We start from the raw sequence: 15,772 nt of genomic DNA on the forward strand, positions 1-15,772 counted from the left end.
CTGAAACTCAGCCAGGTGCCCCCATAAGAGAGCCAGAACGCAGAGCTTTTGCATCCAGCCCTACATTGACCAGATTCTGCAACTTTTCTCAGGCTCCCTGGACCATTCCTTGAAACCTGCCTGCCTGTTTGTCTGTGCAAAGCTACAGAAGATATAGGATGACTCAGAATCCCAACCGATCATAGCACCAGGTATGAGATTCAGTCGATCCATGATTGCAACACCTGAATGAACTCCAAGCATCAAACTTGGGCTTATCTTTGGCCCAGCTTGAACCATCCCAAATTCTGGCTTATTCTCACCATGGCTATGTTTAGGTCTGCATGCTGACTTATTTGGTTTGGTCTGAGTGCACGTTAAAAGAAAGCCTGGTAGAAATGCCACCAGAATAACTCTTGCGAAAGCAATGAGTGGGGAGGGAACCCAGCCAGGTCTGGAAGGGGAGCTACCAAGAAGCTTCAGCCCCCTTTCTGCCTTCCTTGCTTCCCCATTCCAGCCCCATCCCTTCGTTCTCCCCTTCCCAAGCAACAGTCTTGAATTGCTGACATTTCTTTGGCAACGGAATGGGGCTGGGGAACTTCTTTTGGCTCTGAAAACTCGGAAGCCAAGCTGTTGGTGCACGAATCTTCCCACCCCATAAACACCCAATCTTTATTTCTGGATACAGCTTTATAAGTTGTAACCCATAGATTGTTTATAATTCCATAAAAAGGCATTTAAGCAAAATCAGCCTAATAATTAAGTTTTTTTTTTAAGTGCAAAGTACCATTTCATTCTGGGCTGGAACGTGTACGGGTTAAACCGGAACCAGAAATGAGTGGGAGCAAAACAAATTTCTAGATTGCTTGCAGCAAGAACCCTGCAAGGCAGACTTGGGACAGAAGTCTGGACAATCTAGGTAGAGCGCAAGGCTGCACACCATGTCAACAGGCTACCAATTTGTTCCTCCTGTTCTCTTGGCCAAGCCCTGGAGGGCTTTGAGGGGCTGGGAGACAGCAAAGGAAAGACAGGATCACGATGTATAAACTTCTCCCTGACACAGGGGGAACCCATAGATTGTTTTCTTGTTTCTCACAATACTGCAACCAAGGGTCATCACATAAAGCTGCTTGGAAGGAGATTAAAGGCAGAGAAGACAGGATTTATTTATACGATTCATAAATTTACGTCTTGCCTGCCAAAGATGAAAGGAAGCCAAACGGAGTTGCAATGGCTTTAAAAGGAGAATTGACAAAGCCACAGAGAGCAAGGCTATCAGCACTAAATGCCCAGAGGCATTGTATCATCAGGTGCCACTTGTGAGAGAGTAAAAACAGAAAACTACTACAGATATCTCCTTGACTTTTACTTGGTTATTATGGGAACGGAGCACCAGACCAGAGAAGGCCTAATTTACTGGAGGGTTGTGATTCTCAAACGTGCCATCTTTGCAAACAGTGGTTGGTGGCTCAGCAAACACCACAATGAAATGCTTCCAGGTCCCCCAAACGTGCCACGTGCAAAAATCAAGATCCTCGTTTCTACCACCCCCAGCAGTGCATCTAGGCGCACTCCCCAGGGGGCCGGAGCAGCAAGAGGCACCGACCGGGATCTGATGCAGAAGCGACCGTAGGCCCCCACTTCGCTCCCCCAGCCAACTTCCAAGCGGGATGCGATGCACAAGCCTCTCCAGCGAGTCGCAGAGGCAGGATGAGGATGGAGGGTCATGGGAGAAGCGCGCCGCCTGACTCACTCTGGGGCAGGTTTCCCGGGACTCCAGTTAACCATATTTAGCCTGCTTGGGAACGGTCAGGACCCAAACCTCTCAAGCAGCCAAACACACTGGAGCACCGACCGCTCCCCAAGCCGTCCCGCGAGGCCACAGAAAGAAGTGGCTGGGCGGAGGGTCACCAGCTGGACAGAGAGGGCGCCTGCCCGCACCAAGTGGGGAGCTCCATTCCGGGGGAATTAATCAGAGAATTAATGGCTTGCAAATAAGGAAAGGATGGGGACAAGGCAAGGCTGAAGGGGGCGGGGTGGGGGAAGAGTACGGAATCGTGTGCATGCCAGAAGGGTGAAAAAATAGCATCTGGAGAGGATAAAAAAAGGAAGTGTAAGAAAGTCTGCCTGGGGAGGAGATCTCCATAGAAGGAAGGGCTGGCTTTTCTCCCAATGGATCCGACTGAACGGGCACCGTACAGAGCAGATATCCGCATTTATTGGGGCTGCTGGTTCGGGCTCCGTTCAGTGGGGCCGCTGGGCGAGCTCCAGGCAAGGTGCTTTTTCAGCAATGCCAGCAGGCCCCTATTCCACGGGGCTTATGGTCTACGGATCCAAGATCAGGGAGGGAAAGAGGCCAAGGGGAGGTGGAGTTGTTGCAATCGCACACCTCTTGGCTTAGAAGCCAATGCAACAATGGAGGCAGGAGGATGCCCACATGAGAGAGAGGGCAGCGCGCACCACAGTGAAGGCTTTATTTCCTAGGAAAAAGCACCTGTCTCGGCCTTTGCACACAAAGACAGCGATCAGCATTTCTGCAAAAACTGGGAGAAAGAAACCAAGACAACTGGAGGAAGGGCTGTTGTGGGAACTCTCTCCAACATCTCTGGGAAGAGGGGCAGCACAAAGCTGCAAGTTTTATCCCTGATCTCGTCAAACAGAAACTTGCAAGACTGGACCAAAACCCTTGTTTAAAATTCTGGAGAGAAAGAACAGCAATCTGACTTCGTTTTAAGATAATTTTCCATCCTTCCCAACGCCTCCGTCCCTTACAGCCAAAGGGAGTGAGAATGATCAAGAAAGGTTGCACAGAGTTCAGAGTCAAACTTTTACTACCCCAAAGCCAACATTCCTGGCTTTTGTTTGACATCGTAAGCCGCCTCCTGCTCCAAAGGTTTTGCCACTTTCTTTCTCCGCCCAGCCAGAAACTGCATGCAATCAAAGACCTCATTTGCGCCTCTTCCATAAATTTGTAAAAATGGAGGGAAAACTGCACACCGAGCTATGCAGTGAAGGGTGTGTGGTTAATCATCACAAGCAACGGATGCATTTTCAAAGCAGTTCTCCCCAGCTTGGTGGTGTTCTCCTGATCTTGGTGATTTCAGTCATGCAACTCTCCTTTGCTGGGAGATTGCACGGTTAAGCCCAAAGCGTCTGGAACAGCGTTTCTCAACTTGGCGACTTTAAGATGTATGGACTTCAATTCCAAGAATTCCCCAGCCAGCATGCTGGCTGGGGAATTCTGGGAGTTGAAGTCCACCTATCTTAAAGTCGCCAAGGCTGAGAAACACTGATCTGGAGGGTGCCAGGTAACTCTAAATTCTCAACATCTGCACCCAGTGCAAATTCTCCACATTCAAAACAAACAATTAAATTGGTTTTAGAGCCTCCCTGTGCTCTAAGAAATAACAGCGGATCCTGGTGGCTATTTTTTTTCAGAAGACGGTCCATTTTCAGTGACTCTTTCAGTACAGGGCATGGAATTGCATTAGCTCAGGTTCTTCCCTCTGTGACTTTCCCTCTCATGCCAATCCTGCAAGGGAGTAGTTTGTAAATACTGTCTCCCCCCTTAAAACAAAGGTAAGAGCAACAGGCAGGGGATCCAAAGCAGGCTTGGAATTTAAGATCAAGCCCTCTGGACCTCATCCAAAATTGTTGTCTGATGATTTTCACTGGCTCTCGCTCAAGAGAAACAACTCCAACCTGAGTCACTCAAAAACGGTTATTTCTGTACCTATCAGGTGCTGTTAGTAGAAGGAAAATGTGGAAGGTTATGAGAAGTGAGCAGTGAAGCTGGTGATGGGGGGCAACCTTTGATCCTGTAATCTAGACCTGGCCTCAGCTGTCAACTTATCTGACACTACCCAGATCTCCAAGGAGAGGCTAATAACGTTGGCTCCTCTGGCAGGCTGTGTGGACTTCAACTCTCAGAATTCCCTAGCCATGGGGAATTCTGGGAGTTGAAGTCCACACATCTTCAAGTTGCCAAGGTTGAGAAACACTGGTCTAAATCAATACAAAAGACGTTATCAGGACATTTGGCCGCTTGAAGACACTGCCAAACCTGTGGCATATGGCGAGGAAAGATGGCACACAGATGTTCCTTCCAACAATGTGTGTCCAACCATTTTTCCAAGCTGGAAAGAATTCCTAGCGGGCACTTTGCCCCGTGGCCCAGATGGTAAGACCATGCCCAGATACAATCTTATAGTCCCCAAAAAGATTTCCCAAAAGGAGAAGGTAGGCCAGGATGAGAAGAAGTGTTATCAACAGAAAGAGGGTGGAAAAAGGAATGCTGGTAAAAGATGCAAAAAGATGTGACTTCTTTACAGATAAACATGGTTTGGCTTCTGGGATGAGGGCAAAATAAGGGTGCATTTCCCTCCTGGGACACCAGCTGCAAATTCTTCCCATGTTGACGTGTGATTCTTCCACGCCTTCCAAGGTGCATCACACACATGCACACTTGTTCTGTGGAAGGCGGGGTGAGAGAAGAATGAAAAAGAAAATACATTTTTAACCTGAAACTCATTGCAAAAGTTATAGTCACTCAGCCATCCCAAGGCCAGAGGACTTGGCAAAGACAGGAAGCTGATTTGCATAAAGCGAGTTAGCCCAGCTGAGAACCATCTTTTTGGGTAACCAGAAAAAATCTCTGCGATTAAGAAAGCAAGGAAGCATCTGCAGGAGGCCGTTGAAACCGACTCTCCAAAACTTCTGGTCACAGACAGGCCTGTTCCAATGTTCCCTGCCCCACACGGGAAAGGCCAGTTGATGGATCTTGCTTCCAGAAGAGGATCCCATGCCATGTTGCATGAAGCTTCTTGGTACCCCAGCCCAGGGTGGAGCTTCCCTAGCATCTGTAATGGGGAAGGGTCTCCTTCCCATCATCTTGCCTGCTCCTCCTCAAACTGGTGGTAACCAGGCTTCCACCAAGATATTTCATGCATACACCAGCCTCCTAGAGGCAGAAGCTTCTGCAAGGCCTAAGGATCGTTGCTAGAAGGTCCTGGAAACGTTTTCGAGCTGATGGGTCAGGAGATAGTTTCTCCTGTTGCTCGGGGGGGAGCAACAGGGTGGGGGGACCCCCCAGAACAGCCAACTACAATGTGCTCTATATGGTGCTGCCCTTGAAGGCTACTCAGAAGTTCCACCTGATCACCCCAGAGAAAAGGTATCTGTCTAGTTGGCATGGGCTGAGCAGAGATGCTGGGGGTCTCCCTTCCTATAAGGTTTAGAAAGGGCCCTAAACCATCGATTTTTCAGTTATGGATTCATCTCTCCTCTATAAGAGCGTCCCCTTGGAGAGCTGTATGGTGCCCTCGCTCCTGACGTTCAGCAAAACAGCTGAAGCCAAACCATTTTGTAAAGATTTTCAGCTTTAATGCAGTCCCTGGAGAAAAGATGCCAAAGAATTGTGGTTTTATTACTGCATTTATGTATGTGAAGTTGGGATTTTATGAAATTTGCCTTACGTATTGATTTGATTTTAACTGGCGCGTTGCCAACCGCTCATGTTGAAGTTGGATAAATAAAGGGCACAAATGAAGTTGTCCTGCTATGGGCTGTGAGTGCTCTCCCAAAATGGATGTTACAAAGGGCGCAGCCAGACATAAAATATGGCTGGACAGACAGCAAGTGGGTGAAGCTTCTCCCCAGTTCTTGAATCACCAATATATTCTCTATCACCAGTTTTCCTTTGTCTTTACCTTCTGAGCAATGGACAAAGCACCGAGCCAGTGTTTCTCAACCTCGGCCACTTTAAGCTGTGTGGACTTCAACTTCCAGAATTCTCCATGCTGGCTGGGGAATTCTGGGAGTTGAAGTCCACACAGCTTAAAGTGGCCGAGGTTGAGAAACACTGCATTAAGCTATAGCCACTCACCCATTTTATTGTCTAAGAACACTTACAGGGGAATATTATTGGAAGCTGGCACCTTATTTCCCCATCTTACAATTCTTATTCATTAAAACAGTGTTGTCCAAACCTGGCCACTTTAAGATGAGTGGACTTCAACTCCCAGAATTCCCCAGCCAGCATGGCTGGCTGGGGAATTCTGGGAGTTGAAGTCCGCTCATCTTAAAGTGGCCAAGTTTGGACAGCAATGCATTAAAAGAACTGTGCGATTTGCAAATGAAAGGTGCCTGCAGGGATCAGGTTCCCATTTTCCAACAGCCCCTTAAAAGCACCCTCCCTCTCTTTCTTCCCTTCTCGAACAATTTTCAATATTTTAACGTGCAGCTTATTCTGATGCGGAGCGTGGCCCTGGAATGCTTTGGCACAACCCTCTGGTTATAAATACTTCTTTGAGAAATAAGCAAAACTAGTAAAAACATGGCCCTTTTTATTTATATCCGCCTGTGGTTTGTTTTATGAAACATCTTCCCGATCACAAAGCTTTCTGAACCCATAACCAGGATGGGGGGGGGGGATAAAAAAAATAAACCACAGTGTCGCTGAGCAGGGCATGACCGGGCAGTTGGAGATCCAGAGGAGTAAATGCCAGGCAATCTTGCACAGGGCAAGAAGGTTTTGGCAGGGAAGAGGCTGCGCTGAGTAGGAAAGGGGGTGAGGTGACCTCCTCGCTCTACAACGCTACAGCCCTACAGATCTCTGCTTTTAGCCACTGATACCACGCCCTTGAATTTTTGAGATTTCTGCCATCTTGAATTAGGCACGGACAGGCAGAAGGAGCCAGAGGCTGGTATTTCTCGGGGTGTGGAAGAGGCATGGCAAGCGGCCGGACAGGAGCCTGGACGGACACCAGCATCAACCGGGCGCCCGGGTGCGCAATGCTGGACGCTGCTCTCCGAGTTGCAGCCCGGCGGTGAGGCTCAGGAGGGCGAAGTGGGCGGCTGGCGCCATGTGCCCGGGGTCGCCCAGGGCCCTGCTCCGCGGGGGCAAGGAGGGGCGAGGGAGGGTGTGAAGCAGATCCACCTGTCCTGGGCGGGGACGCTCATGTTCGTCAGCCTCAATCCGCCCTCCTAAGGCAAGCCAGCCCTGGGCTGGTCCCGGGGGGGAGAAGCCCCCGTCCTGCCTCCCGGGAAGAATAAAGGCGGCTTAGCTGCGCTTCTTTGCAGGCAAGTTGGAACAAAGGTTGCAGAATCGAGAGGCGGCGGGGGGGGGGCGGGGGAGGCAGCCAACCCTCCCCCTCCCGCCCCCGCCTGCCAGCCAGACCTTCTTGCGGAGCATCTGGCGCGGGGCTCCGCTCCTCCCTTCCCTTCCCTTCCCGATGCAACCGCATTTGCAACGAGCAAAGGAGGCGGGGGCGGGGGCGCGGGAGCCGCACGGAGCCCGGGAGGGACGCCGCGTCCCCCGCAGGCAGCGAGGGCTGCGCCCGCCGCAGATTTCTCGCCGCCCCTTCGGCTCCACGCGGCTGCAAGCGAGCCGCGGGCAGACCGGCGCCGCCGGGTGCCTGCTCCACGGGCAGGACGACAAGGCTCATCATCCCCGGCCAGGGAGGCGGGCGTTGCAACATCAACGCCTCTGGGGGGCTCCCGAAGGGTTTGCCCTGAGCCCGCCGAGAAGCGTTTGCAGAAAGCCCCCGACCGAGACTGCAGCAAAGCCGGGCCCGCCCCCTGCCTCCGCCAGCCGCCGGTCTCAGCGCCAGGGACGCGGAGGGGAGGGGGGCGTCCTGGGGAATCCCCTTCCCAGCCGGGGGCGAAGGAACCAGGTCCCTTTCCCCCTCGCCCGCCCGCCGCCGCCTTTTTCCATCGAGAGCTGGCGGTGCCCGCTTGATGGATGGCCCGCTCCCCCAGCAGCGGGTCGTGAATTGAGGCGGGGGCCGCGCCTTCGCGGACGGGGGTCCTCCAGGGGCTGCGTTTCTGGAGGGGCTCAGACCCCGCCGCCCGCCCTCGGCTCCCCGGCTCGGGTGCACCGCGCCTTTCTTTTGCACCCGGGTGCGTCCCGCCCCCTTTCCCTCCACCAGTTGCAAAGCAGTTGTAGCAGCCGCTGCACCCTGGAGCAGAGGCAGGGAGACCGGGAGGAGGAAGGGGGGCGCAAAGGGGGGTGTGTTTTCAAGCGGCGCGGCGGAGAGCGGGAAGGCGGCTCGCTGCCCCGGCCCCGAGCGGGACGCGCGCGCCAGCCCCGGCCGGAGCCGCTCCGCGGGCGGGTGGGCAGGGCAGGGCAGGGCAGCCGCGCTCCCGGGCCGGGCGCCCCGCCCATGCAGGCACCTTCCGCGGCTCGCCCAGGACCGGAGCGGGAGCCACCCCCGCCCCGACCGGGGAAGAAGCCGCGCGCGGCGTCGGGGGGCGCAGGACGCGCGCCCTCCCGAGGCGCCGCTCCCCTAGCTCGTCGGAAGCGCGGGCAGCCGCAGGGCGCCGATCCTGCCGGGGCCGGGTGCGAGCCGCCCGCCGAGCCGCCCGGGCGCGCCCACTCACCTCTGCCGCAGTAGCTGGCGAGCAGGAGGCAGCCCAGCGCGAGGGGTCCCAGCCGTGCGCCGCTCATGGTCGCCCGCACCGTGCCCGGACTCCGACTGCGGCCAAGAGCCGGGGAGCTGGAGCCCGGCGGCTGACGTCACGGGCGAGGGGAGGGGCCGCTCCGAGGGGGGCACCCCGGACGGCCCCCACCCCCAGGAGGCTGGGTTGCACCAGCGCGGAAAGCGGGCGGGTCGGAGCAGCTCGCCGCGGCGGCCCAGCCGCGCTCCGGCCGGAGGGACTCTCAGGTGCCTGGGTGCAGATGTGCGCACGTACGGCAGATGCCCTGCACGCGTGGACGCGTGCACACGCGCACCCTTGCCGATGCGGGCGGCTGAGCATTCGCCCAGGGCGCCGCCGAGTGCCCCTTCGGGCGCCCGGTTTAGCTTTCCAAGACAAAGAGCGGTCGCTGCCGTGAAGCCGCGGATTCCACCCCGGGCGGGGAAGGCGAGGGAGCGCCCGGTGGTCTCTACCGGGCCAGTGCAGGCTCAGCGTCCGGATGGGGTGGAAGCAGGGTCCCCCGCCAAAGGGGCACGGGGACCAGCCGGTTGGTCCGGGGAACCGGCAGTCCCGGCGCAACGCGGGACCCCACATCCGTGGGGACGCGCACTTTGCAACATCCTCCCTGTCTCGTTGAGGTGGGAAACCCATCAAAGCTGAGAATCTAAAATGGGCTGAAACTGCTTAGAAAAGACCTGGTTCTCCCCAGCCTCTGAGATTCAGGCACCTGCATCTTCCTTTTCACCTCTTCTCTGCTCTGGGGGGGGGGGTTCTCCCCTGCCAGAAGGTGAGCAGGACGTCCAGAACTGCTCTTCTTCCCAGGTTTCATTCTCTGTCTTTGTTCTCTGGGTTAGCATAAGCCACGTTTGCAAAAGAGGAGGTTTAAAGCACAGACACCCAGCCTCTCAAATGAGTGAGTCTACAGATGAATGTCAGGGGGACCAAAGGATGTAAAAGGAGATCAGCCGTGCTGGTCAGTGCCAGGTGTGGTCAAAAAAGTCAAGATGGGAGCCCCAGGAGTGTGGTCAAAGCTCTGGAGGGGGCTGTGGCCACCCTCTTGACTTTGCTGACTGTAGCCTGCAGACACCCCCGGGGCAGCGCCTGAAATTGTGAGAGAGTCTTCATCTGAGATAGTTTGACCCTCAAGAAGTGGAACCACATGAAACCCATCTGCTGGCCGGGAGCCAAAAGGCAAGACGTCTGTAGGACGCTGGAGAGGGTTGACCCCAGCACTGCTGTTTGGGTTCCCATAACTGGCACAAGCTCATTTTAACAGACACTACTGTGCTTCAGCTGGGGGGCATTTGGTTGGGGAACGAAAGCAGTCTTAGACCCTAAGCATCATCTGGTTACTTGCAGCGTCCCATCCTTTCTTGCAAGTCGCGTGACCCAAGCAACAGGCACCCCCCTTCCCAGCCATTTTAGAGTCAACAGGTGACGTGTTGGCAGGGGTCCAAGAGGGGTGGGCTGGCAATGCACCGCCTTGTCCCAGAGGGTAGCCCTCCATCTGGGAACTTCCTTCCCAGCCTCCCCTTCTCTTCTTCCAGTTCCTCCATTAATTCCTTGGGGAACTGCGTCTGGCATCTTCTGGGAGCACCCTGGCAGGCAGCGGGTTCCCGCAATTCACACCAGCTGTGCTGAGCATTTCCTGCTTGCAAGTGCCTGCATCAGAGATGACTGAAATACCAACCAGCCTGACCTTTTGCCCGGCTAATTGCTCAACGGCTGCAGGGAATCCTAGATCACGGAAGACACCTAGACAGCCTTGTCCTGGCTGACCGGTTACCCACTTTACTGTCCAGCCTTGGTCTGGAAGGGCGTTAGTTCCCCCACACTCTTCTAAGACCCTGCCCATCTGCCCCCATTTCCACTGCCAAACTTTAAAAACCATCAGCAAACGTCCCCTCTGAAATCGGCTGCTGTGTGTTTTACGGTTTTTGTATATATTTTTTGAACCATTTTCCGTATTGTTAGCCACCCAGAGTCATGTATCTGAGATGGGCGGCCATAGAAATCTACTAAATAAACAAATAAATGAAACTGCGAAGAAAATCCTTCTTGCAGCAAGTGAGCAATTAAGGGGATGGGGGAATTAGGGAGGGGGCTCCCTGATTTTTAACATCCTTTTGTTCTTTGTTTTATTTTGATTTTTATATTTTAATGTATTTATTGACTGTTTTTAGCTTTGCTGTACGTTGCCCAGAGTCGCCTTATATGGGCGGCTATATAAATTGGTTTAATAAATAAATAAATAGATAAATGAAATTGAAGGTTCTAGAGAAACAGAAATGAAGAAAGCAATACAGTTAAAGAAGGAAAAACAGAGAGAAAAAGGTAATTAAAGTGACCTCTGATCTTCTTTGCAGCAGTTACAGACAAAGTTATTATCCCTCTCCCCTCAATCAAATTACATGACAGAGATCCCTTCTGTCCCACATTCAACACCTTCAATTAGCAAATCCACAAATCACCATTTCAGTTTTTTCAGCAAAAAGTCCACAAAAGGTTTCCAGTCTTTTATAGAAGTACTTACTGTTTTATCGCTGATGAAACAGGTCAGTTTTGCCAAACGGTGTGCGCTCTCCAGCCACCCTCTTCATGCCGGGTGCAGGAGAACCAGAGTGGTGGCGTAGTTTGGATCCTGAGTTTCCCTGGTCCTTGTCCACCCTCAGCCACAGAAGTCCACGGAGTGAGTTGGGTCAGTCATTTCTTTGCAACCCAGCCTACCCTACAGGGTTGTTGTGGGACTAAATAGGAGAGGAAGGAGTGGGGTGTACACCACCTTGAGCTCCTGGGATTGAAATCACACTAATTGAAATAAACAGTTTGTCTAGTCTTATGCCAAAAAATAAAAATAAAATCCAAACGGTTCTTAGGGAAGGGGCTGCAAAACCATCACGCCACCTTTCCGCTCGAAAGAACTGCTATGGTGGTCGAAGCTGATGAAGCAAGAGCTCCTGCAGGTGATGAAATGGGCCACCCACAAGCTCCCCAGGGCCACTTTTGCAAAGAAAAGAGGGGTGTTATTGTGATTTCAAGGACAGGAGAGCTGAGTGAAAAATCATGGAGGTCCAAAGCTGGTTCCAAACTACACTGAATCCTAAAAGGTCAGTTATCTTTAGCAAATCTGGTGTAACGGAAGATGTTGTCACTCAGCTGGCTTTCCCAGTTCACAACCTGTGAGCCCTTAGAATAGCAGTTAAAAGTGTTTTATGTACAACTCAGTGAAGTGGGTCAGTTTGTCTCTCAGCTGCAAAATTTATGTTGCTTAATAGGTAGACTTAACATGCACCCAAAACACTTAATCGTACTCTAAAACCTGAATTAGAACTGCCTGTAATGTCAATAGGAGGGTGTTTTGATTTTCTGCAAAGCTCAGCCATGGGTGATCATTCCAGTTAGCAATCACACCCACACACGCACACACACACACACAGCCCATCCTAACCCTAGCCTCTTTTCAGATATTCTGCACCAACCCATAATGGGTTGGAACTGGTTTTGGCTTAGTGTCATCTGTGAATCTGTGACTTGCAACCCACAATTCGTAGCTGATACAGGCGATCCTCGTTTAGCGACTGCCTTGTTTAGCAACTGCAGTTACCACGGTGACGAAAAAGCAACTTTGCAACCAATCCCGGCATTGATGACCTTCACCGATCTGCAAAGGAAAGGAAAGCTGATGTCAGATCGTAAGCACAGTCGCGGTTTCACTGAGTGACCGCTTTGCTTAACGACCAAGTTGCCATCCCAATTGCAGTCACTAAATGAGAACAACCACTATGTGAATCTAGTCCATTGTAACTTATTCAACAAAATACGATTAAGTGGATTGCAGTCAGTGCAGCGTGTGGACCTTGTTTAAATAGAACAAAGGAAGGGGTTCTGCGTAGCTGACCTTTGTGTGTTCCTGAGAAAGCTGGAAAAAAACTATGCCTGGGAGCTGAGTTTTATGCAACTCTTTCAGCCTTTCTCTGCCCTGTCTGGACTTATGTTTTTCTCAGAACTGGAGCACCCACTGGGGATCTTTCCAGAGCTTACAGTGTTAGTCCAAACACATGGAGTTCAGGTATGCACCTCTCCGCTCTTCTCTCCCCTCCCCAAACAGAGACTGAAAAAACAGAAAGGAATTTTAATAGTTCCCAGCAGAGGGGAGACTGAGACGAAAGGCTGCTTGCCCGATTCCCAGGTTAGCCGCCGTGCAATGCTGCAGCACGGCCGGGCTTGCTAGTGCACACTTAAGAAGGCTGCATCCAGTTGGTTCTCCGGCATTGTAAAAAGCCCTTCGAACGCTAGCTTGGAAGGAAATGGGCCATTTGAATGATCCTTCATTCTGTCTTCTTGCTTACAGTCGGCCGGGGATTTCTAGTGCCTGACAGGCTTGGCGTTATAAACAGGCGTGGAATGTTTTTGCGCGGACAGAATCCCAGTCTTTGCAAAAGTTAGCAGTTTTGTCAGCAGTTAAGGCACTTCTGCTTACCCCGTTGCCGTCTTTCTCCCCTTCAGTTCCCAAATCTGTTTGTTTGGGTTAAACACAAGTTTCTGCTGAGCAAGAAAATACCAGGATCCATAAACATCATTATCACTCGCTGGCCTGTTTCCCCAGCCTGTTAACCAGCGACAAACACCCTCCTGACTTGCTTTAACCTCCAATTTATTTACACACATTCAAGTGGCTAAGCGACAGATGGGATGCGTGAAGCACCAGCAAAGGTTCCTAAGCAATTCAAGCAGCACATTTTGACCCTGTTTATCACCAAGGCTTCATCAGGAATGTCCTGCAGGATCAGATCCAGGGTTGTCCGCAGGGTCAAGATGCTGGCTGCGACAATGGGGTCAAAGCTCTGCCTGTTTTTAACGTGCGTCGCAACTTGAATTGTTTCACCCTGCCTTGTAGACACCCCTGATCAGATCAAAAGTTCCCTTTGGGAACAGCATCAAGATTAATGTATCTCAACCACAGCAACTTTAAGGTGCGTGGACTTCAAATCCCAGAAGCAGGATTTGGGTCCGACTAGTAGCCTCTGGGTGACATCTTCTCTAGTGGCCCCACCCACCTGGCAGCAGACTCCACTAGGGAAGCACAACTGATGGTCCTGGGAGGGTTGGATTACAGGAGGAAAGTTCAAATATTGCAGCCAAGGGGGTTCCCATGCACAGTTGTCATGACCATGTCTCCTCCCCGCTTCTCTGCTCTTCCTCATCAATCCAGAAAGACTAGAGGTTGAAGAGGATACATATCTATCTTAAGGTGGGTGCTAAGGCCCCAGCTGTCCTTCCCCCAACTTTGGGGAGGGGTCTCCTTTCCAAAAATTGCCACCCAGTTGTATTTTTAATACTGTAGCACCTGGCCAACCTTGGCGATCTGGAAAATCTAAGTAGGGTTAGATCTGCTTAGCACTTGGAGAGGAGACTCCAGGAGATCCCTGGGCTACATCAGAAGAAAGCTCGGCCAGCAGCTTCCCTATTGTCGCCAAGCAAGTTGCACAGACATGTCCATGAAGTTTCCAAGAGCCAAGCTCAGTTTGAGGGAGTCTGAATCTTGATGTCTTCAGTTGCTTCTGGTTCCTGATCCTGCTTGCTTGTTGGAGTGCAGCTCTGGATCAAAACCAGGGAGAAAAAGGTAGACGTGGTGGTAGGAAATGGTGGAAAACTGGATTGCTACAACTCTGTTTTAAAAATCCCGAAGACAGCATTTTCACTTGATTTCTATTCCACTTCGTTTTGTTCATCCTAACCTTCCATCCAAGGTCTCCTCCCCACTTTCCGTTTTGTCCTCAGCAACCCTGTGAAGGTGTGGCCTCACCTTTTGCATAGCTGGCTGTATTGCTGCAAGGATTCCCTCGAATCCTCCCTCACCTTTCGTCATCTCCTGCCGCCATGCCACTGCTTGCCAACTTTTTCAGAAAGGGCCCCCATGCAAACAATAGGCTGGCCAGCTGTGCAGCAAATTCCAGGGGGCCCTTCTGGAGTTTGACCCAAGCATTGTGCTCCGTTGACTTTTCTCTGCCCAGCTTGGTTAAGCTTTTTTTGTTACGCGCTGTTTTGCCTTGTTTAGAATTGGAACGACGTCCACACCTTTTCATTCTATGTTCTAACCTAAAACCAGCCAATATAGAGGAACAACGTCAGTTTTCAAATTCATTTTGCACACTGTTTCGGCTTATTTTTCAAAAAGAGACTTAAGATGGAGTCACCGTGTGTGCTTCCAAGCACCGTTGTTCTTTCCAACTCAGAGTGAATTTGAAAAGAGATATTCACTGAGAAGTGAATCTCTGCTCTCCTTCAACAGTTCTCCAAGACCAACCTCTCTAAAGGGATCGGCATAGAGAGATTTTAAACAGGCATGCTTCCCCCAGCAGCCAGATCCCTTATGCCTGGGAGGATCTGTAATATTTTCTTTCATATTTCATTGTTGATTCTCCTCTTCAGCTCCCTTTCTCCGACAAACAAGCCATCGGCTTTTGTTCCTGCAGCTCCTGGTGACTCCTTTGTCTTGACTGCTGATGGGGGGCGGGGGGGAAGAGAAGGTGATGGCGGGGAAGCTGACAACTTGAAAAACGGGGCCTGAAAATTAGAAGGGGGGACAGAGGAAGGAGTCCACGAATGGACACAGTTGACCTCTTGATTCACCTCCAGGATTTATGTGCGAAGGAAAAACCTTGGTGCACCACGCCAGCCCCTTGTCGTAAATGCACAGCCTCCGTGCACGGCTAGGATTCCTTTGTGACCTGATGAGAACTGCAAGATGTAAATCTGTTCCAACCATCACTGAAGCTCCTTCTGGATTAATAGAAGGAAACTCTTTTTTTTTTAAGGCACTTATAATGCAGTTTAATCTTAGAATGAGAAGCTAACAGACTAATCTGCAACTGAATAATCTCAGCAAATAATATGTCATCGTTTTTAGGGTATGTTGAGAAGACGTACCGATACAGAAGATTTTAACTGGAAATGCCCTACCAGTTAAATTATAACAGATCAGTCTCTCCTATTAAGCCTCTATGCTTTCTTAAATTGGTGGGTTGTTCATATCTTGTGTAAGCTTTCCTGTTTTGGTTTGGTCTGTCCCAAAAGTCTGCTTGGATGTGGCTTTATATATTATCTTTATCCCCTCCTTTCCTAGTGCCCTTAGAAGCAGCTAATTCCTCCTTGAAAAGTTCTCTCTGTGTATCTACATGCGTGGGGACAACTTTACGTGCCCCTTGAAATGAAGCTGCTACCCTGGGTTAAGCAGCAAAGGTCACCTTAGTTACCCCTGCTCTACTTCAGAAGAATCAGGTTTCTCTGGAATGTGCATCTTCCTCAAAACCTTCTCTAGAAGAAAGATTCTGATCTGCTCTGATAGTCTCGGCTTCTCTCTCCCTCCTTTCAGAAT

General features: G+C 51.4%; 1 protein-coding gene across 2 annotated transcripts in view; it reads right to left on the minus strand.

The window, feature by feature from the left end:
- Window positions 1–8,488, minus strand: part of MCAM (melanoma cell adhesion molecule) — a 31,753-nt gene extending 23,265 nt beyond the window's left edge. For both annotated transcript variants that reach the window (XM_088138975.1, XM_088138974.1), the window contains exon 1: window positions 8,359–8,488. In XM_088138975.1, the coding sequence (XP_087995101.1) occupies window positions 8,359–8,425 (67 nt within the window). In that variant the 5' untranslated portion in view covers window positions 8,426–8,488. The remainder of the gene's footprint in view (window positions 1–8,358) is intronic.
- Window positions 8,489–15,772: the final 7,284 nt, after the last annotated feature.

Source organism: Python bivittatus, unplaced genomic scaffold (assembly GCF_059951505.1).
Source record: "Python bivittatus isolate LINGU-HERP-01145 unplaced genomic scaffold, Pbiv_v1 ctg000320_np1212, whole genome shotgun sequence".
NCBI lineage: Eukaryota > Metazoa > Chordata > Lepidosauria > Squamata > Pythonidae > Python > Python bivittatus.